The following is a 23,912-nucleotide window of genomic DNA, read 5'->3' as shown; positions in this document are numbered from 1 at the left end:
TGCAATGATCTCAGTGCTGCATTTATGTGCCAGCTTTGAATATACTTTCATTGGGTTTCTGACTCATAAGTATATCGCAGTTTGGTTACTGATAAGTCAATTGAAGCATGGTCTGTTAGGACAGCTTTTTTGTGCAATATTTCAGCATTTGAAGGATAATGTTACCTTGAAAAGTACAAGACCAAATGGTGATCTGTCACATCAGCAAATGTGACAGGCAGGGAAGTCAATTCTATTTCTAGAGAGCATGCATTCTCCTGCTATCAAATCATTCAGCCATTTACCTCCAATTTTCTGTGTGCTGATTCTTAACTCCCACAGTAATCTAATGGATCCCGTGTATAGGACGATATTCCAATCTGCTCACCCAATAATCTCCTGGATTAGTCTATAGGGCAGTGTTGCCGCCTCTGCAGCCAGCAGTCTCCTGGGTCTGTACACAGGACAGTGCTCCCAGCCCTCTCTGCCAGTTGTGAAACGTCTTGCAACAGCAGCCTTGCAGAGGCTCCTTTACAGCTGCTGAACATTGTTATAAAATAACTTTTAAATAGATAAGCTCTGAAAAATAACAACGTTGTACCTCTCACAGAGGCAGGCAGAGCGTATGTCTGACCACATAAGCCTTTGAACATTCAGAACAGCTTCACTAGAAAGATTGATCTATACTCTCCAATACCCTTGGCTCAGTGGTTAGCACGATCACCCGAGTCACAAGATTCTGAGTTCAAGTTCCACTCCAGAGCTTGAGAGCAAGAACTATGCTGACACTTCAGAGCAGTACTGAGGGAGCACTGCAGTGTGAGAGGTGCCATCCTTTGAATATGACATTAAATCAAAGACTCAATCCCATGGCACTATTTTGAGGCAGAGTTATCCCCAGTGTCCTGGTCAACATTTAGCTCTCAATTCAACATTAAGAAAAAGATTACCTGATCATCATCATATTCCTGTTTGAGTTTGCTACGTGCAAATTGGCCACTATGTTTCCTACCATATGGCACTGACTACACTTCAAAGAGTACTTCATTGGTTGTAAAGTGCTTTTAGACACCAGGTGGTCACGAAAGGCACGACATAAGTGCAAATCTTATATTTCCTTCCACTTTTAACATTATTTATTTCTGTTCTTAAAATACGACTGTATTTGGTCTCCACAGCACAACAGTTGTTTCAGTGTGTAATGCAATAAGAAACACTTGAAAAATACCCTGCTGGCTGAAAACACCTTTGGGATGTCCTGTATTCTAGAAATAAAGCAAAGTGCTGGAAAAACTCAGATCATGCAGCGTTGTGAATTCTAAAGAGTCATATTGGTCTCGAAACATGAACTCTGTTCCTTTCTCTCAATAGATGCTGCCAGACTGGCTGGGTTTTTCCAGAAATTTTTGTTTTTAATTTCAGATCTCCAGCATCTGCAGTATTTTGCTTTTCTTTATTTAGGGCGGCACGGTAGCACAGTGGTTAGCACTGTTGCTTCACAGCGGACACGTCCCAGGTTCGATTCCCGGCTTGGGTCACTGTCTGTGTGGAGTCTGCACGGGTTTCCTCCGGGTGCTCCAGTTTCCTCCCACAAATCCCAAAAGACTTTAATGTGTTTAAGGTGGAAGAGGGTGCTCCCGAAAGATGTGCTGTTGGGTAATCTGGACATTCTGAATTCTCCCTCCGTGTATCCGAACAGGCGCCGGAGTGTGGCAACTAGGGGCTTTTCACAACTTCATTGCAGTGTTAGTGTAAGCCTACTTGTGACAATAAAGATTATCATTAAGATGTGAAGTGGCGTAACTCACATCAAAAGTCATTCTGTGGAGAAAGTGGTATTGCAACTTTCAAGAGATCAGATCCCTGTCAAATACAGTCCTCTAAGAAGCTGGACATTAAAGAAACCTAAATGTAGCAGCACCTTATTCCCAAATACACCTAGTTAGCCATCTGAAAGATAAGTCTTTAAAGACATACGCAATACATTGTGAATATAAAACATTCCTTTACTTAACCTTGAGGTTTAGAATTAATTATTTCCAATTCCATCAAATATAGCAACAGCTGATTTATACTCATCGCTTATCACATCTTAAAATACATAGATGGGTACCATTCAATGGGGTCAGGGGTCCAGTTCCCTGTACCTATCTAATTTTACAGTCAAAGAGCTTTCTCAAGAGTGTGAATCACCTTCAACTGTACAAATAAAATGAATGCAATAGTAAGTGATGAGTTTCAACAAGCTGACTCTTCTCTTGTACTCTATAGGGTGTGGTCGGATTCACCACTAGAGCAAAACATTTTCTTTCTGAATGTGCAGGCTGAAGGAACCACTCAAAACATTGTTACATTTCAGAGGTCACAGTTTTTAATGATTCATATTCTAATATATTTGAGTAAAGCTCTGGCTACTTGAATGAATCATTGAAGTTTACACCCAGAAACAAAAACAGCTTGACATTCACAAACACAAGTTTGAATTCTACACATCATATTCTACACAATTTTAAACTTGCATATTGACTATTTTAAACTTGCTTATTTGTATCCAGAAAAAGTGAGGGATAATGGAACTGAATAATACTCCATTTCAAATCCAGAGAACTCCCAGCCAGGTACAATGTAGAGGTGGTGTGATTCCTGCTTCTCCTGTCACATGCACAATGACCATTTTGAGATCTACTGTATTATGCAAGCAGATCACCAATTGAGGCAGTGAGGGCCTGGATTAATGTCCACTGAATATTAAGCAGGAACTGCTCAACCTCATTTCATTCACTGGAGGAATTGGAAGTTGTCAAATCAATAAACAAACGCAAAGATCTGACACATTACTCATGTAACCAGTGCAATTTTGCACACAAATATGAAGATGGTGTGTTTTTATTCACCTCTGTTAAGATAGGAAATGAAGACCCCACATATATAAAAACTTAAAAAACAGAAAACACTTGTCACCTGCCCATGTGCACCATAACTTAAGGAATGAAAAATCTGTTCCAATTCCACCCAAACCGCCAACCTGTATCCTGTCATAGGTATGACATGGTGTTGCATATACAAAATTTTATTCTCAATATTCAACTACATACCTACTAACATTTAACTTCTCACCTTGCCTGTGACCATTTCCACAAGGACACACCCCAAGCTCCAAACATCTGCAGCACGTCCATGCCCTTCACCCTTTGCTCTAGTGATAACTTCAGGAGCCATGTAAGCTTTAAAAGAACAAAAGTGAGACAAATCATCTGGATATCTTGCAGTTTACAAATGGCTGCTGTGTCGCTAACACATCAGTAATTGCTGCATTTCAAACTCATTTAATATAAAGCATTTTAAGATGCTTTTGAAATGTGATAAGATGCAATACAAATGTAAGTCTTTTCTCTTTCCAGCATGCACTTTATGGAAAGTTTGTACTCTTGGAACTACGATAAGAAAAAACAATGCTATTTATTACAGGGGCAGTGATCAGGGCAACAGTGTCATACTCGTTAAGCTACTGAATCCGTAATTCATAGGTAAACTGCTCTTTCAAACGGTTGGTGCAGACTCCATGGGCCAAATTGCCTCCTTCTGCACTGTAGAAATTCTAATCCATTCTAGGCCCAGGCAAATGCTCTGCAGACACGGATTCAAGTCCCATTGTGGCAGTTGGTGGTACTTAAATTCAGTTAATTATCAATTTAGAATTACAAGCTAGTGTCAATAATGGTGATAAAACTATCTGATTCTCATAAAAAGCCAGCTGGTTCGCTAATCTGTCATCCTTGCCTGGTCTATGTGACTCCAGACCCACAATGTGGCTGATTCTTAAATGCCCTAGCAAGTTGCTCAATTGTACCAAACTCTTACAGAAAAGTCAAAAAGGAAAAAAAACAGGACAGACTATCTGGCAGAAGCCTGGGGACTGGAAAGAACAATGGCAAATCCAGCCCAGTCAACCCTACAAAGTCCACCTTGCAAACATCTAGGGCATGTGCCAACATTTGGAGAACTGTTCTACAATCTAGCAATAAACTGACAGTCATACTCACCTTACAGCCAATGCTGTGACATGTACATCACCATCCCTGAGGTAGCAGCAGTGATATCCACTCAAGAGGGTTACCCTGAAATGCCTCAGTATAGACTCTGGACCCCATGAATTATCATGGCATCAGGTCAAATGTGGACAAGGAAAACTGTTATGGACCACCACCTACCACCCTTCCTCAAGTGAAGAATCAGCACACCTCAATGTTGAACACCACTTAGAAGAACCACTGAAGCAAGCAATAGCACCGAATGTATTCTGGTTAGAGGGCTTCAAGGCCCATCACCAAGAGTGGCTCAATTGTGCCACTATTGACTGAGATGAAAGAGTATTGAAGGACATACCAGGCTGAGCCTGTGAGAGCTGTCGAAGAAACAAACAAAAACAAAAAAATATAGGGAAAGAATCTACCTGACCTCAATCACCGATCTACCTGTTGCAGATGCATCTGTCCATGATAGCAGTGGTAACAGTGATCACCCTGTGGAGACAATGTCCTGCATTTACATTGATCAAACCGCCCATTGTGCTTAGTGGCGCTACCAATGTGCTAAATGGGATAGATTCAGAACTGATTGAGTAGCTCAGAACTGAGCACCCATGAGGCAATGCGGGCCATCAGCAAATGGTGTATAAAACCATAATCTGTACCCACATAGTAAGAAGTTAAAGTCCAACAGGTTTGTTTCAAATCACTAGCTTTCGGAGCACAGCTCCTTCATCAGGGGAGTGAAGAGGTGGATTCCAACCACATGTATAGACAAAGCCAATGATGCAAGATGATGCTTTTCATGCAAGTCTTTGCAGCTAATTAAATCTTTACAGGTCAAGACAGAGCAACTGGAGAGAGGGATAATCACAGATTAAAGAGGTGTGAATTGTCTCAAGCCAAGACAGTTGGCAGGATTTTGCAAGCCCAGGCCAGATGGTGGGGCGGTGAATGTAATGAGACATGAATCCAAGGTCCCGGTTGAGGCCGTACTTATGTTTGCGGAACTTGGCTATCAGTTTCTGCTCGGCGATTCTGTGTTGTCATGCGTCCTGAAGGACGCCCTGGAGAACGCTTACCCGGAGGTCAGAGGCTGAAAGCATAATAAAAATTCTGCATAATAAAAATTATGCAGAATGCCATATGCAGTTAGACCGGTGGTGGACAATTAAACTAACTGGAAGAGGGTGTTCCACAAATATCTCCCTCCTTATGATGGGGCAGCCGAGGGTCAGTGCAAAGGATAAGGCTGAAGCATTTGCTGCTGAGCGGCCTCCTTTTGAGGCTTCTCAGGTGCCAGTCTTCAGCTAATGTGATTCACTCCAGCCAAAGGCATTGAATATAGCAAAGCCTAGGGGTCCAGACAACATCCTGGCAATAACACTGAAGACTTGTGCTCTAGAAATAGCTGCAGCCCTAACCAAACAGTTCTAGTACAGCTACATCACTTGCAACTGCCCAACAATGTGTAACATTACTGAAGGATTCGAAATTTGGGTTTTTCTTTATTTTGGATTGTTGCTCCATTTTGTGTTGGGCGGAACAGAACAGAACTGTTCATTTAGCTGAATTTCATTTTGGACAAACATGCAAACCAGACATAACCCAAGGAGGCTGGCCCCTCTCATCTGCTATGCTCACTTCCAGGAGTAGCTCATAGCCAAATAACATTGGCTACTACTCATTGAACAGTTGTTGTTCTATTTGCCTTCAGAAATAATTTATGGCTTTCTGACAAACTTCATCAACTTTTGCCTCAGCAACAATAATAGCTTCATTAAGAATTTGGAGGCAGTTTCGCCACCACTTCTGGTTGGGGGCCGGGTCAAGGGAAATGCCGATTCAGGGGAACCACAGATTTGAGCCAGGGAGGTGGGATGGAAATTTTCGGAAATGGGAGGAGAAGGGGATTAAGACACTAAAAGATTTGTTTCTTAGGGGGCGGTTTGCAGGGCTGAAGAAGCTGGAAGCGAAGAATGGGCTGGAGCAGGGGGAAAAGTTTAGATCCATGCAGGTTCGAGATTTTGCCAGAAAGGAGATACAGAGCTTCCCGGTGGAGCCGGCCTCCACACTGCTGGAGGAGGTGCGGGCGACAGGGGGACTGGAGAAGAGGGTAGTGTCAGCGGTGTATGGAACTATTTTGGAAGAGAAGGCGGCACCACTGGAAGGGATCAACGCAAAGTGGGAGGAAGAGTTGGGAGAGGATATGGAGGAGGGGTTCTGGTGTGAGGTGCTCCGGAGAGTGAATGCCTCCACCTCGTGTGCAAGTTTGGGGCAGATACAGCTGAAAGTGGTATACAGAGCACACCTCACAAGGGCGAGGATGAGCCGATTCTTTGAAGGAGTAGAAGGTGTGTGTGAACGTTGCGGCGGGGGGGGGGGGGGGGGGGGGGCCTGCTAATCACGTTCATATGTTTTGGTCCTGTCCAAAGCTGGAGGATTACTGGAAGGAGGTTATTAGGGTAATTTCTAAAGTGGTGCACGTGAAACTGGACCCGGGCCCCCAGGTGGCCATATTCGGGGTGTCGGACCAGCCAGGGTTGGAAATGGGTGCGGAGGCAGATGTTGTAGCCTTCGCCTCGTTGATCGCCCGAAGGCGGATCCTGATGGGATGGAGAGCAACCTCTCCACCCTATGCCCTGGCGTGGCGGGGGGACTTGTTGGAATTCTTGACTCTTGAGAAGGTTAAGTTTGAACTGAGGGGAAGGATGGACGGGTTCTACAATTCATGGGCATTATTCATCATGCACTTTCAAGAACTGGATAACATCGAACATTAGTTTGGGGGGGGGGAGGAGGGGGGCTGTGTGTGTTGATGGTGACTATGGGTGATTCCTGATTCCTTTTTGTCATTTGTTTATGTGAACATGCGGGCTAATGTTTGGGGTTTGGTGGGAGGATGGGATCGTTGTTGATATGGGGATTGACATATTTGTTACTGATTATTGTGTTGTTGGTGGGTGTAAATTTTGGGGAAAATGTGAAAAAGGAGAATAAAAAATAGATTTTTAAAAACTTTTGCCTCAGCAACATCTGTTCAGGTGGTCAGTGGTGATATCTTAAAGGCAACAGACAGGGGCCTCTGCTTGAGATAGCAGAACTTGTAGGGTTTGCAGGATATCCGAGTGGCCGACCTGAATGAGGCCTTCATTCAACTATAATGCTGTTTATGATACCCATTGATTTAAGGCCTGAGACTAGGTTAGCGAAGGGCAGACAATTATCACTGGAGTGTTAATCCGACAAGGCACCTGGATTGTTCCGCTTTTACTATTAGCAAAAACAGCAATTAATAGAGGACTGTGATTACAAAGACCTGAAGTAGAATCACAGATGTAACATAATGATCCAACTTATCAATGTTACAAAGAAGTAATTACTTTCAACTCTGTATTGGACTTTCTAACAGTATATGGTTAATTGACACTATTAACTAAAACATATGTCGGGAGTGGTGTAGAAGATCACATTATAAACTGTGATTAATGCCATACATTTATGTTCTGAATTCACTTTGTATAACCTTTATAAATGGCAATCATGGATACGCACTTATATTAAAGGACACACTTTGTATAACCTTAAGTATTATTTGCATTATAATCTAATACACCAAGTATTATAAAATATTCTGTGAATTAGAAGTGGTGACCATATTATCCTTTATATTAAAAGTAAAATGGTTTAGGGCAGCTTTTAGGCTCAAAGGGGTTAGTTGGGGCCTCATGGCCAGATAGGTGATAAGAGAGAGACCAACTCTGTTTTCGCAAGAATCCAAGCTGCAGGCATTAGCTGTTATCGGATGGAAGGAATTGGAAGTCACAAATTCCTCCCATACAGGTTGAAGGAGTCTACGGCTAGCAAATATCTAGAAATGTGACCTATTACCAATTCCAAAGGTCACTGAAGACTCCTCGGATGTTAAGGATAATAGCATCACTATGGAGATCTTGAGGGTCTTGACATTATTCGTTAGGGAAGGGCTAGGCTACAGAATATTGGGAGGAGCAAAGAGGAGTGATGAGACTCTCTAAAACCGTATATAATCTGTGCCCTCGCGTCTATAAACTGAGATGAGTTCTGTCCGACTTCTTACTTGGAGGTTGACAGAACCGCTCTCCCGGCCGTTTTACAATCTTTAATAAATCACATGAGCCGAATTCAATGCTTGATCCTTCCTTGCCCACTTTTGAGTCTAATATTAACCATGTATACCCTATCCACGAAAAGCAAGATAGATTAACCTGTCCAATTAACACCCCATCAGTCTATTCTCGATCATCAAGGTGATGGAATGAGTAATTGACAGTATTTTAAAGTGGCACTTGCACAATTAGGTTCCATCAGTGCCATTCAGCTCCTGGCCTCATTACAGCCTTGGTTCAAAGATGGACAAGGGCTGAACTCCAGAAATGACAATGACTGCCTTGACACTAGGACAGCATTTGATAGAGGGCAGCATCAGGAGCTCTGGCAAAATTGAAGTGAAGGGGAAATCTCTCCATTGGTTTGAGTTATACCAAAATGGCTGTGGTTGCTGCCAATCACCTCAACCTTAGGACGCTACTGCAGGAATTCGTCAGAATCATCTTCAGCTGCTTTTTCAATGACCTTCCCTCCAACATGAAGTGGGGGATGTTCGCTGATTGTTTTAGTCTTCAGTGCCATTCACAACTCTTCATATAATGAAACAGTTCTTGCCCGCATGCAGCAAGATGTGGTCAACATTCAGGCTTAAACTGATGTGTGGCACAAGTGGCAAGTAACATTCGTGCCACACAAAAGTTGGTCCATGACCATCTCTAACAAGAGAGAATCTAATCACCTCCCCATGACATTCAATGGCATTACCATCACTGAATCCCCCACTATCATTATCCTGGGGTTACCACTGACAAGAAACTGAACTGGACTGAGCCATACGAATACTATGGCTACAAGAACAAGTCATAGGCTAGGAATTCTGCAGTGAATAACACATTCTCCCCGTGTTTGCGTGGGTTTTCCCCACAACCTAAAGATGTGCATGGTAGGTGGATTGGCCACACTAAATTGCCCCTTAATTGGAAAAAAAATGAATTGGATACTCTAAATTTTAAATAAAAAATTAATTAAAAAATAATACAAAAAAAATAACACATCCCCATCTACAAGACACAAGTCAGAGGTGTGGTAAAATATTCTCCCACTTGCATGAATGAGTGCAAATTCAACAACACTTAGGAAGCTTGAGACCATCCAGGAAAAAGCAGCTTGCTTGATCAAATAGTACCAATCACCTTAAACATTCACTCCCACCACTCTCTATGGAGTGACAGCACATGATCGACAAGATGCACCATCTATAACTAGACAGCACCTTCGAAACTTGAAACTTTGAGGGGGAGAAAACAGCCAGGGTTTCTGTTCCAAATTACTACATATTAACTCCTGTTAGAAAATGAGAGAGAAAGGAATTACAGATGAGTTCCCTTCAAACATTTATGCAGTCCATTAATTATCTTCACACAAGAGCTGGCGAACCTCCCATGGGCTAGATTGCACAGGACAGAAAGCAAAACCCAACCCAACACTAGAAGGGAAAAGTTCCGTAGAGAAATATTCTGCCAAGAAGATTGCATAATCCATTCACACAGCAAACAAAGGCAAATGCCCACTCGAAATCTCCTTAAAAGTTCCACCCCAGTTCAAAATTAATGTGCAAAATTTTCAGATAGAAAATAAGGATTCATTTGTTTAATACATTAGCACCAGGATACAGGCTGATTTATTCATCGTATTAAATCCAAGGCACCTAGAAATTAACACTGGCTACATTACATTACCAGTTGATTAACCTACATATGCCATTCATCTGTCTGCTTTAATCCACTGAAAATAAATAAGTTAATGCTGGCATTAAACTATTTTACATGGCTATTTTACATGGTTGCAATTTCCATGTTTCATGTTCCTAATTAAACTTGAGTTGCATGAAATTTTAGAAGTATAAAATGAATCTAAACTGAAATAGATTACAATCCATCAAAACAACTATAAAATTACAAAATCAATCCAAAAAGGAAATGTCAGCCCTGCAGCAGGCTCTCCAAGAAAGGTCCCTGCAGCAACACTCCGTGCCAGCGAGGGTCAACACTGTAACATTTAGAACTGAATCATTCTGGAATGGCGCACAATCAACTATCTATATCTCTGAAATCCAAGGCTTTTCAAAATATGCAGTAACGATAGTCGAGTGCTGTATGCCTGGTATAATCAGCTTTAATTTTGTACAAAAAAATACGATCTGTTGTCAACACTTCAAGCATTGACTCCATTCTCATCCCAGTTGTGCAATGAAATGCCAGTTGTAGGTCGCGATTTAACCAAAACGTTTCTACGTGTGGTAGCGAACAGGAACTGACGCGAGCTTCCCCACGCTCGGCACGGCAAGGCCGTCACCGCTATAAAACGTTAATTGGTCCAATTATTGAGGCCCCAGAGGCTTCACGCCGCAAATGATGGTCCCACCAACTGATTCGTTACACTCACCAGCCCCCCGCTAACAAGGGAGAACAGCACTTAAACCAAACCGATCCTGCACAGTCAACCCCTCACAGCTCACAGCCATGCGCAGAGAAGACCAGCCCCACGATTCAGGGATGCCGACCTGCGCAGATTATTGGATGCGGTCGAGGCCAGACAGGATGCCCTGTTCTCCTTGGGGGCTCAGTGGGCCAGTCATAGGGCAGCCAGTGTCACCACAGAGGAAGTGGCAGCAGCCGGCAGATCGGGGAGCAAGGACCTCCACAGGGCTGCATGGGTGGATTGGTACCGGACCCCTTCCCCCCCCCCACAAGAATGTGCCTGGCACCACCCCCGCCGCCCAGCACTGTTTCATGCCCCGGTCCACCCATGTCCAACAGTGCCGCCCACACCGCTCCCCCACCCCTTCCCCCATAGGGCCCGGCTTCTTCTTTTCTCCCCCAGCCCTAATAAACGATCCATGTCCTGTAGGAGTAGTTGGTCCACAACAGGCAGGAGAGGGCCCACACAGGCGGCGAGGTGCTGGACATCAGAGTCCTCACCCCCTACGAGGAACGAGCCGTGGAGGACAGATCTGTCACCAATGTAGAGGTCAGCGTACAGCACAGAGGTGAGGGTCCACTGGGCCCAACCCAGATGAACTGCCACACCCAAATCTAGTTAATGCTATGCATCCCTCTCAGTGACTACATGTCCATGCTTCCGTAGGTTCCGGTGCCAACGGTGCCGACCTATCCGGGGTGCTTCTCCCCTCACCCCCACCTCCCATGAGAACAGATGTCACCGTCACTGCGTCACAGCGTCATTCCCACCCGCCACCAGCACAGACACACACACCTCAGGGGGGCAACGGTAGTGGACAGGCTTCTGGAGCACATTCTGGTGAGCACCACACAGTTGCATGCACATCAGGTGGAGGCAGGAACGCTCAGGTGAGACAGCAGTCAGGTCTGCTGGGTGCCATGGCCCAGTCAGATGCTGAGCCTCTGGACAAGGTTTACCCAGAGCGGATGAAGATGCTAGGGGTGCAGCCATGAGATTCAGAGAGGAATGCCAGCGACCTTCCAGCAGGTCCACTGCCGATTGGAGGAGACCCAGAGTCTGCAGGCGTAGATGGCGGCGTCAGCAATACGTGGCACCAAGGCCAACACTGCTAGGATGGCGACCGCAGTGGGGAGCCTATTGCACGGCATTGGTAGCATGAGTGGAGGTGTGCAAGGATTGGCTCAGTCGGTGACGGACATGGCTGAGCATCTTGACAGTGTTCCACAGCCGGGCATTGCAGAGGCCCTCCAGAGCACATCCCGGTCGCATGGAGAGGTCTCCCAGTCCAATGTGGGCATAGCTGAGGCGCTACGGGACTTGTCCCAGTCTCAGGTGGGCACAGCTGAGGCACTGCAGAGCATGTCCAAGTCGCTGCCAGCGAACTCAGGTATGTCCCAGGCACTGAAGAGCATCGCTAAGGAGGTCGACACCATGCTGCAGACATTGGGGAGCTGCCAGGGCTGGCAATGCCAGAGCTGGCAGCTGAGGCTCGATTCAGCAGCGCTTGCATTACAAGGTGAACCCCTGTGCTGTATGGGCATCAACTGGGAGGAGGGGGCACTGGAACCACCCGATAGAGCGACAGCGGCCACCCGCTCCCCCGAGACCCACCCCATTGACAATAGCGTATATCGGAGTCAGCAAACGGAACAGGGCGGCATGGCAGGGCATGTGCCACCAGCAAGAACGTTAGGGCGCTTCGGCCCCAGAGGATACCCGCCAGGGGCACGAAGGCCATGGGCCGCAGGCTTCCTCCACCTCTGATGCGCATCCTGGGGACACACCTAGACCCAGCAGCAGAGCACAGAAGTCTAAGCAGGTTGAGGATCACTGATGGGGTGGTGGGAGGGGCAGGGTCAGGCGGGGCCATCGGGGGATTGGGGACACACGTGTAAATTATTAAAAATAGTTCACCTTGACCAATATGACACCTCTGGAGATTTCTTCCGCAATGCAGGCCAAGCACCAATCCCAAGCACCATCTCCCCAGACATGGAGATACTGGATGCCTCCACACTGCCCCCCTCCCTCACATCCACTGCCATCCTACACACCCTGCCCACGCACCCCTGGCTGCCGCAGGGGCCCCTGCATACCTGAACCCACGCCCTATAACCCAGACACCCGCACGTAACATTATCTGGATTGGGCACTGGTCCCCTTCCCGGTGCACACACGCCACCCTCGCTGAAATGTCCCCGGTGCTGAGGCAGCCTCTGGGTGTTTGGATGTTGGCCACGGCCGTTGCTTTCTGAAGTGTTGAGGCACAGTATCCAGGGAATGCTAGGGCAATAACCCACACGCTACATGGCACACCTACCCACAGGGAGCCACTTGGGAGCTGTGAAGTGCTCACTTATTTATGATTGGCAACTGCCAATTAGCAACACTCTTCGACCGCTCTGCCAGAAGCCTCCGTGGTCAGTGAGTGTTATGGTTGGTCGGTGGGGCTGGCGGGCTGGGGCTGCCCCAGGAATGGGAACACACCACCCAGGGGATGACATGGCGGACCCGCGGGCCCCGAGACACCCATCTCTCTTCCTCTCTCCTCCCCCCCCCCCCACACACACACACACACACAAGCAGAGGCCATGGACAGCCACCCTGCTGCTCTGCTACCGCCCCCTCCGAGCGCCAAGGCAACAACCCCAATGCTCCTGGGCTCACTGTCTGGGAGCAAAGATGGCTACTCACCTCCTCGGATCCTCACAGCAGCCCTTTCGCCAGCTTAACACTTTTTAAATTGTTTACTAATTGCCACCCGTGTGACCCATGCTGGGGAGACCGTTAGATCACGGGAGGCTGTTTGATAGCGGTCGCTCCTGTTAATTAACCACCATTACTCACGGTGGCACAATGGTTAGCACTGCTGCCTCACGCCGCCAAGGACCCAGGTTCAATCCCAGTCTCGGGTTTGTCTGCGTGGAGTTTGAACATTTCTCCTGGTGCGTGTGTGTGTCTCACCCCCCACAACCCAAAGATGTGCAAGTTGGTGGATTGGCCATGCTACATTTCCCCTTAATTGGAAAAAAAATGAAATCGGGTAGTTTACATTTAGGGAGAAAACAGATGATTATTGGCTTCTCGCCACACTACTACGGGATCCTGATTTTGCCAACTGGTGCAGGCCTGTTAGGTCGCAAACAGATCAGCGCCCGGTGCGGTTCATGACTTTGGCCTCTCCGGCGTTCTAATGGCCTTGCCGCACGCTTGCTTAAGCTCAACTTGGCTATTAAATCGCACCTGTAGTTGCAATGATAGCAGACATGGTTTTGCTGTACAAAGATAGGATAAGAATGTGAAGGTCAGAGTATTACTAAATGTTAATTGTTGTGTAAAATGAGAAAATAAGCACCACCAAACCAGTTATACTGCTGAGCATGGAGATCTGCAACCTAACCCATATTCCACTCTGCACTCCATTCTTAGGGGGTCTTTGTACTTTAGGGAGCATATCATCGGTTAACGAGTTCATCTGTCCAAATGAGTGCCTACACAAATGCAGAGAGCTCTACTCTTCCACCACCCAAATGTTGGTCAAAACTTATAAAGTTAGCAGAGAGTCCGAAAACATAAAATTATATTTAAAAAGCAATCCCTGACAGAGTGTCAATGTAATGTTGAAACTATTTACATTAAATGAATAATATATACACTGATATAATATGTACACTAATAAAGCTGTTAGCTGAGTAAAAAGCAAACTCTCTAAAAAAAATTCTTACCAGCAGTTCCAAGAGTACTGTTCACTTCACCAGGCATGGTCTGTGCAATATTCTTCAGTTTTACTGAACAACCAAAGTCCCCCAATTTGATTAGACCTGATGAGGTGAGGAAGATATTGGCACCTAAAATATGAAAAGGCTGAAATGTTAGGCATTTAATAAAGTAATAAGGAAATTACTGCCAAATAAATAAAGCAATATCAAGACTGCAGCTGGAATAGTGGAAAGAAACACCCAACCTAATTTGATAACCTCTAAAGACAAGCATGCTGAGAAATTAGATAAGCAATACAGCAGCAGTGCCACCAGAGCTACTGAAATCTTCAACTTGCTAGAAGGCCTTTGCGTCCTTTCAACATCATAGAAATTTTTGGGCCAGCATTTATTGCCCATCCCCGAGGGCATTTAAGAGTCAACCACATGCCGTGGATCTGGAGTCACATGTAGGCCACACCAGGTAAGGACGGCAGATTTCCTTCCCTAAAGGAAATTTGTGAACCAGATGGGTTTTTAAACGACAATCAACAATGATTTCATGGTCATCATTAGACTTTTAATTCCAGGTTTTTATTGAATTCATATTTCCCCATCTGCCGTGGTGGGATTCGAACCCAGGTCCCCAGAGTATGACTTTTGGTCTCTGGATTACTAGTCCAGCGATAATACCACTACGCCACTGCCGCCCCACAAAATGTGCACCATCATTGACAATGGGACAAGTTTATTGCCAGAATGAGAAAGTTCTGATTTATTATGCAGTGTAGCAGAGAACTTGCCCTATAGTAGAAAATGGGGCAACTTGACAACAAGAAAACCAGTTCATTTTACAGAAGGATATGCAACAAGTGGCCCCAAAACATAAACTGTCTGCTTAAAGACAGCCAATACGTTTTACCTCAGCATGACCCTCTTTCTTGCAGCAATTTGAGTACTTTGCTAGACATATACTGTACCCGATAATGGTATACTGCCACTGTTCAAATGCCAACTTAATCATGACAAATTATTCCTAATCACAAGTCCTAGCTTTGATAGTAGGTTGCTGCTGAGACAGATTTCATGTAGGGTGGTACACATGCTACAACTGTCCCAAGTGCCTAAGGGCTAGTGGTAGTATGTGAAGGTTAAGAACATCAATGTTAGTCAAGGGTAGAATCATGCTCATCTGTGATTTCGATGCCTGTTCTTTGCGGAGTCAGAGGGAGGGCAGTTGGTTTCATAGCCGAGTTAGGGATAGGGGAGTCAAAAAAAAAAAAAAGAAGAGAAATAGAAAATTAGTGAAGGTTCCCACACAACACCCGCATAGAAAATAGTCACTGGGATTTGGTGGGGGGGGGGGGGCATATATTGACGGACAAGGTGGTGTTTTCTGGATGGTATTGGAGCAGTTGCCATAAACTAATGTCAACAAGTTAACAAATTGACAGTCTTTAAGAAATGATCAACTTCAAATGAAGGCATCCCAATTAATATAAGCTTGCAGTGCGAGTGTTGGGCAGCGACAGCATGACATAGTGAAAGAATGGCAGACCATAGATTCTCCCAGCATTGCACTCTAATTGTATTATTTACTAAATTATGTTAATAATGGACTAAATGTTAATAAATCAGTCTCCACACTTATTGTAATACCAGTATGTTGGAGTATAGCTGCGCTGAATGTTGATTTGCTGCATTAATTTCGGCAAAATAGAATAGGGCAAGAAATTAATCCTATCCCTCTGTAATTTTGCGAGCTGAATTCTCAAGTTTCTAATTACACTGAATGAACCATGGCCAGTCTCCAAATTGTTCCTTCTCCTGAGGCAGACAGATTCCTACTGCTCAACAATGAGACTCCAAAGGGTGATTTGGCTGGTTTTAAAGGGTTGATGGTAGATGTTCTCAATCTCCTTAGACAACAGCTAATGTTGCTTGCCAAAGTGGTGTCATCAAGTTTTGCAGCTGATTGTCATTTCATGAATATGGGGACCTGTATTATATTGATTCTGTCATTCTTCAAGTGCAGACATGTTGCATTTGGTGTGCTAGGAGGATCATTGGCTTCCCTGGTGAAGGTCAGGTATTGATGGGTGGCGTGATGAGAATGATGAATCTTAAAAGGAGGGGCAAGTTTCCTTGATCTCACTGCAGTGTATGATAACATTCTGGCACAATGGTTTATTCGTCAAAATATAAAGAGTTCTCTCTCTTTGGGTTACTGACACCATTGAATTGCTACTCCAGGACAGACAGTTCAGGGCCATATGGGGGTCAAGATTAGCATTGAGAGGAAATGGGCTAGGCCACATGTCTGTCTTAACCCCAACCCTGTTTCAACTCGTACACCAACCCCAACCCAGAAGCTATCTATGCAGATAACATCTGCTGTGGTATACAAGCGGAGTCTTACACGGAGATGGAAGGCACACTAAATGATGATATTGCAAAGCTGACTGGCTATAGCAAGACGTGTGGTTGGATTCTCACCAACCCCCCGGCAAAATCGCGTTTGGCGCGGGGGCAGAGTATCAACTTTCACGCCAACATCACGCCCGACGATTCTCCAGGCCTCGAGAATCGGCGTGTTCGCGATATAGTGTGTAGAAGCAAATCAAAAATTTTCAAACAATAGCACTGTTGCAGGAGATAATGATCAGCACTTACATTTAATTAAAAATGACTGCCCTCTGTTTTATACATCACTTGATGTCGCAACCTATAGAAACGTGTTTAGAATTCAATTAAATAAAACAACTACTGAGATTAGCTTGCTCTACAGTTTCAATTATATGTGCTTTTGTGCAAATACATTACCCTTGATATCTCGGTGTACAATTCCATGTTCATGTAGTACATTGATAGCTGTGGTGATCTGCTTTGTGTATAATCGTATTACGTGTTCCTGGAGACCCAGCCTAGCCACCTCTTCGAGTGTGCCTTCATCACAATACTCCATAAAGATGTACATTTCTTCCTGATCCAAAGATAAACACCATGGTCAACATGTATGGTGGCTGCATGGTGTCCAAATATTGAGACATGCTAAACATTACATTTAATCACAGGAAACACATGCATTTAAACTTAAGGGGAAACAACGTTAGGGAGATAGTCTTCTTTTAATCTAAAGTACAGATTTCAGAAAGACAAGCAAATGAACTGGTATTTGAGTGATTTTGAAAAGGAGTTCGGAGTAGCATTCATGGGAAGGTCATAATAGGCTTAATGGCATAATTTTCACCCATTATTTTTTTTTAAATAGGAAGAGACCAACAGAGACTTCATGCAAATACAACTCCACCCTGGTAGTGCAAGGTTGGTCCTTTTCTGTCTTTGAAAGGAAAATTCCAACCACCGACAGTGCAGACAGCAAGGGACCTGGCTTAGAGTCAATTTTTGCCTCGACTGAACCTTAGCAGTTGTACTGAACTATAATTTGCAATTCAGGAGCGGAAGGGATACAAACTTAACATTTTAAATAGTTATTAAATCATAGAACAGAGAAGTGAACATTCATTTCATCTAAGAGCATTTTGTTCCAAATTAATGGCCCAGGATGAAAGGAAATCATGTAACGTTTGCATAATTTGGCTTGGGTCTCAACCTTTGCACAAGACGCAAGCCAAGAAACATATGAACAGAGAAGCTGTTATTATACACAGGTTGACTGCAATTCTATTTTGCTAAACACTTAATATAACTTATGAAAGCAATGTCACTTTAAACTGGAATCATCTCGTCTAGCACTGACCAACTACAATAAAAGCAGAAAATGCTGTAAACGCGAAGATCAGACAATATCTATAAAAACAAAGAACAAAGAAAAGTACAGCACAGGAACAGGCCCTTCGACCCTCCAAGCCTGTGCTGACCATGCTGCCCATCTAAAAAAGGTGGTAGGGTTAATATTTCAGGCTGATAACCTTTCAGAGAATTAAAATGTTGTTTTAAGCCAGCTTATAGAAAACAGGGTACATGAAGTGCTGCTGGTAATTGACAGTCACAGTAGAAAGACCTTCAGCCTTTGTCTGTTTTTTGTCTAAGAGTGATAGATTTACAACTGTGAAAACACAAGAACAATCTTAAAACTCAGCAGATAATTACTGTTCACTCAGTCAGGGTGAACTTGCGGCATGGGTTGGTACCTGGGACTTCGATGTTGTGCCCATTTTGGAGACATGGATAGAGCAGGGCCAGGAATGGTTGTTGCAGGTGCCGGGGTTTAGATATTTCAGTAAGCTCAGGGAAGGTGGTAAAAGAGGGGGAAGGGTGGCATTGTTAGTCAAGGACAGTAATACGGTGGCAGAAAGGACGTTTGATGAGGACTCGTCTACTGAGGTAGTATGGGCTGAGGTTAGAAACAGGAAAAGAGAGGTCACCCTGTTAGGGGTTTTCTATAGGCCTCCGAAAGGTTCCAGATTTGTGGAGGAAAGGATTGCAAAGATGATTCTGGATAGGAGCGAAAGCAACAGGGTAGTTGTTATGGGGGACTTTAACTTTCCAAATATTGACTGGAAACGCTATAGTTCGAGTACTTTAGATGGGTCCGTTTTTGTCCAATGTGTGCAGGAGGGTTTCCTGACACAGTATGTAGATAGCCCAACGAGAGGAGAGGCCATATTGGATTTGGTACTGGGTAATGAACCAGGAAAGGTGTTAGATTTGGAGGTAGGTGAGCACTTTGGTGATAGTCACCACAATTCGATTAAGTTTACTTTAGTGATGGAAAGGGATAGGTATATACCGCAGGGCAAGAGTTATATCTGGGGGAAAGGCAATTATGATGCGATGAGGCAAGACTTTGGATGCAACGGATGGAGAGGAAAACTGCAGGGGATGGGCACAATGGAAATGTGGAGCTTGTTCAAGGAACAGCTACTGCGTGTCCTTGATAAGTATGTACCTGTCAGGCAGGGAGGAAGTGGTCGAGCAAGGGAACCGTGGTTTACTAAAGCAGTCGAAACACTTGTCAAGAGGAAGAAGGAGGCTTATGTAAAGAAGAGACATGAAGGTTCAGTTAGGGCGCTCAAGAGTTACAAGTCAGCTAGAAAGAACCTAAAGAGAGAGCCAAGAAGAGCCAGGAGGGGACATGAGAGGTCTTTGGCTTAGGAATAAACGAATGACTAGGGTAAGAGTAGGGCCAGTCAAGGACAGTAGTGGGAAGTTGTGCTTGGTGTCCGAGAAGATAGGAGAGGTGCTAAATGAATATTTTTCATCAGTATTCACACAGGAAAAAAGACAATGTTGTAGAGGAGAATACTGAGATTCAGGCTACTAGACTAGAAGGGCTTGAGGTTCATAAGGAGGAGGTGTTAGCAATTCTGGAAAGTGTGAAAATAGATAAGTCCCCTGGGCCGGATGGGATTTATCCTAGGATTCTCTGGGAAGCTAGGGAGGAGATTGCTGAGCCTTTGGCTTTGATCTTTAAGTCATCTTTGTCTACAGGAATAGTGCCAGAAGACTGGAGGATAGCAAATGTTGTCCCCTTGTTCAAGAAGGGGAGTAGAGACAACCCAGGTAACTATAGACCAGTGAGCCTTACTTCTGTTGTGGGCAAAATCTTGGAAAGGTTTATAAGAGATAGAATGTATAATCATCTGGAAAGGAATAATTTGATTAGAGATAGTCAACACGGTTTTGTGAAGGTTAGGTCATGCCTCACAAACCCTATTGAGTTCTTTGAGAAGGTGACCAAACAGGTGGATGAGGGTAAATCAGTTGATGTGGTGTATATGGATTTCAGTAAAGCGTTTGATAAGGTTCCCCACGGTAGGCTACTGCAGAAAATACGGAGGCATGGGATTCAGGGTGATTTAGCAGAAATTGGCTAGCTGGAAGAAGACAAAAGGGTGGTGGTTGATGGGAAATGTTCAGACTGGAGTCCAGTTACTAGTGGTGTACTACAAGGATCTGTTTTGGGGCCACTGCTGTTTGTCATTTTTAGAAATGACCTGGAGGAGGGCGTAGAAGGATGGGTGAGTAAATTTGCAGATGACACTAAAGTCGGTGGAGTTGTGGACAGTGCGGAAGGATGTTACAAGTTACAGAGGGACATAGATGAGCTGCAGCGCTGGGCTGAGAGGTGGCAAATTGAGTTTAATGCAGAAAAGTGTGAGGTGATTCATTTTGGAAGGAATAACAGGGAGACAGAGTACTAGGCTAATGGTAAGATTCTTGGCAGTGTGGGTGAGCAGAGAGATCTCTGTGTCCAAGTACATAGATCCCTGAAAGTTGCCACCCAGGTTGAGAGGGTTGTTAAGAAGGCGTACGGTGTGTTAGCATTTATTGGTAGAGGGATTAAGTTTCGGAGCCATGAGGTCATGTTGCAGCTGTACAAAACCCTGGTGCGGCCGCATTAGGAGTATTGCGTGCAATTCTGGTCGCTGCATTTTGGGAAGGATGTGAAAGCATTGGAAAGGGTGGAGAGGTGATTTACCAGAATGTTGCCTGGTATGGAGGGAAGATCTTATGAGGAAAGGCTGAGGGACTTGAGGCAGTTTTCGTTAAGAGAGAAGGTTAAGAGGTGACTTAATTGAGGCATACAAGATGATCAGAGGATTGGATAGGGTGGACAGTGAGAGCCTTTTTCCTTGGATGGTGATATCTAGCACGAGGGGACATAGCTTTAAATTGAGGGGAGATAGATATAAGACAGATGTCAGAGGTAGGTTCTTTACTCAGAGAGTAGTAAGGGCGTGGAATGCCCTGCCTGCAACAGTAGTGGACTCGCTAAGGGCATTCAAATGGTAATTGGATAGACATATGGACGATAAGGGAATAGTGTAGATGGGATTTAGAGTGGTTTCACAGGTCGGCGCAACATCGAGGGCCGAAGGGCCTGTACTGCGCATGTTCTTGAGCTATCCTTCTTTGGTACTTTCAAAGATCACTCCTTTGTCGAAACTCCAAAGGAGACATCGGTTGATCATCTGTCAAAGAACAAAGAAATGTACAGCACACGAACAGGCCCTTCGGCCCTCCAAGCCCGTGCCGACCATACTGCCCGACTAAACTACAATCTTCTACACTTCCTGGGTCCGTGTCCCTCTATTCCCATCCTATTCATGTATTTGTCAAGATGCCCCTTAAATGTCACTATCGTCCCTGCTTCCACCACCTCCTCTCGTAGCGAGTTCCAGGCACCCACTACCCTCGGTGTAAAAAACTTGCCTCGTACATCTACTCTAAACCTTGCCCCTCTCACCTTAAACCTATGCCCCCTAGTCATTGACCCCTCTACACCGGGGAAAAGCCTCTGACTATCCACTCTGTCTATGCCCCTCATAATTTTGTAGATCTCTATCAGGTCGCCCCTCAACCTCCGTCGTTCCAGTGAGAACAAACTGAGTTTATTCAACCGCTCCGCATAGCTAATGTCCTCCATACCAGGCAACATTCTGATAAATCTCTTCTGCACCCTCTCTAAAGCCTCCACATCCTTCTGGTAGTGTGGCGACCAGAATTGAACACTATACTCCAAGTATGGCCTAACTAAGGTTCTATACAGCTGCAACATGACTTGCCAATTCTTATACTCAATGCCCCGGCCAATGAAGGCAAGCATGCCATATGCCTTCTTCACTACCTTCTCCACCTGTGTTGCCCCTTTCAGTGACCTGTGGACCTGTACTCCTAGATCTCTATGACTTTCAATACTCAAGGTTTCTACCATACACTGTATATTCCCTACCTGCACTAGACCTTCCAAAATGCATTACCTCACATTTGTCCGGATTAAACTCCATCTGCCATCTCTGCGCCCAAGTCTCCAAACAATCTAAATCCTGCTGTATCCTGACAGTCCTCATCGCTATCCGCAATTCCACCAACCTTTGTGTCGTCTGCAAACTTACTAATCAGACCAGTTACATTTTCCTCCAAATCATTTATATATACTACAAACAGCAAAGGTCCCAGCACTGATCCCTGCGGAACACCACTGGTCACAACTCTCCAATTAGAAAAGCATCCTTCCATTGCTACTCTCTGCCTTCTATTACCTAGCCAGTTCTGTACCACCTTGCCAGCTCACCCCTGATCCTGTGTGACTTCACCTTTTGTACTAGTCTACCATGAGTGACCTTGTCAAAGGCCTTACTGAAGTCCATCTCGACAACATCCACTGCCCTACCTGCCTCAATCAAATTCCACAAGGATCCTCATCTGATCTACCATCTCCATCACCCTGGCCCCAAACAGCAGAGGCAACAGAAAAAAAAGCCACAAAAAAGTTAACAAAAGCCTCACAGGTACCACCAAAGTGACCCATCTCAGTTAGCATTTCACTGCTAACCCCAACCTCCAGCGACCAGGAGCCACAGTGTGCCCACAGTGCCTAGCTGACCCCACATAACAAGCTGCTATGAAGAGGTTCTTGGTGCCTCTATTAAGAAATATTGTGACTGGTTTTACAATAACGACCAAGAGATACTGAGCCACGAACAAAGCTTTAGGGTCACTGTCCGTGTGGAGTTTGCACATTCTCCCCACGTTTGCGTGGGTTTCGCCCCCACCAACCCAAAGATGTGCAGTGTAGGTGGATTGGCCATGCTAAATTGCCCCTGGATAAAATGAACTGGGTACTCTAAAGAACAAAGCTGTAATTGACTGGGAATTTCATCACGGCGGTTCCTATATGTTGCTGAAGGCACCGGTACAGCATAAAATATGCTCCAAAGAACAAATGGTGGGTAGAAAGAGCATGTAGCTCCAAACAGTCAGATATGAACGACATACGTGTTATCGTTATCAGCGTTGTCAAAACAATCCATGGCCCAAGTACTCAAAAGCCCACCCTACTGGCAGCCAAGCATGGAGGAGAGTTCATCAAGGGCAGGGAGCTAATCAGTGCTCGCTGGAGAGAACATTTCGAAGAGTTCCTCAAACAAAACCTGTATTTGACTCAAGCTTCCTCAACTTCATTCCTTAATACCTCACCGGCCTTGTCTTGATGCTAGTCAAGGTCTTCAACAAAGTTGAAAAAGCCATCATCATAGAATTTACAGTGCAGAAGGAAGTCATTTGGCCATCGGGTCTGCACTGAACCTTGGAAAAAGCACCCCATTTAAGCCAACATCCAACCTATCCCCGTAACCCAGTCACCCAACCTAATCCTTTTGGACACTAATGTGCACTAACCTGCACATCTTTGGACTATGGGAGGAAACCAGAGCACCCGGAGGAAGCCCACGCACACACGGGGAGAACGTGCAGACTCCGCACAGACAGTGACCCAAGCTGGGAATCAAACCTGGGACCCTGGAGCTGTGAAGCAACTATGATAACGACTGTGCTACCATGCTGCCCATTAGACAGCTGAAAAACAACAAATCCCTTGGGGCAGCTAGAATCTCCACTGAAATTCTGAAACACAGCAGAGACACACACCTGGTAGGGCTGCTTATCCTCATGTTCCTCTTCGAAGAATTAAAGCACATGTTGGGGGTCTCACGGATGCTACAATTGTGACTATATTAGAGAGGCAAGTTTGAATATGGTAAGGACATAGGAGTCTCCCTGGTGTCTGCCACAAGGAAGATCATTGCAAGGATCCTCCTTAACCGTGTCCTCCCAATGGCAAGGAGCTCCCTCCAGAGTCAGTGTGTGGTTTTTGCCTACCAAGAGG

General features: G+C 45.1%; 1 protein-coding gene across 3 annotated transcripts in view; it reads right to left on the bottom strand.

Annotated features, from left to right (window-relative positions):
• The window catches only part of map3k4 (mitogen-activated protein kinase kinase kinase 4), a 234,086-nt gene that overhangs the window by 13,525 nt on the left and 196,649 nt on the right, over positions 1–23,912 (bottom strand). For all 3 annotated transcript variants that reach the window (XM_072503694.1, XM_072503685.1, XM_072503676.1), the window contains 3 exons: positions 17,102–17,261; positions 14,306–14,428; positions 3,097–3,203 (listed from right to left, as the gene is read on the bottom strand). In XM_072503694.1, coding sequence (XP_072359795.1) covers positions 3,097–3,203; positions 14,306–14,428; positions 17,102–17,261 — 390 coding nt within the window. The remainder of the gene's footprint in view (positions 1–3,096; positions 3,204–14,305; positions 14,429–17,101; positions 17,262–23,912) is intronic.

This window comes from Scyliorhinus torazame, chromosome 1 (genome assembly GCF_047496885.1).
Source record: "Scyliorhinus torazame isolate Kashiwa2021f chromosome 1, sScyTor2.1, whole genome shotgun sequence".
Taxonomy (NCBI): domain Eukaryota; kingdom Metazoa; phylum Chordata; class Chondrichthyes; order Carcharhiniformes; family Scyliorhinidae; genus Scyliorhinus; species Scyliorhinus torazame.
Note: the sequence above shows the minus strand (reverse complement) of the source record. Positions and strands in the feature narration are given on the sequence as shown.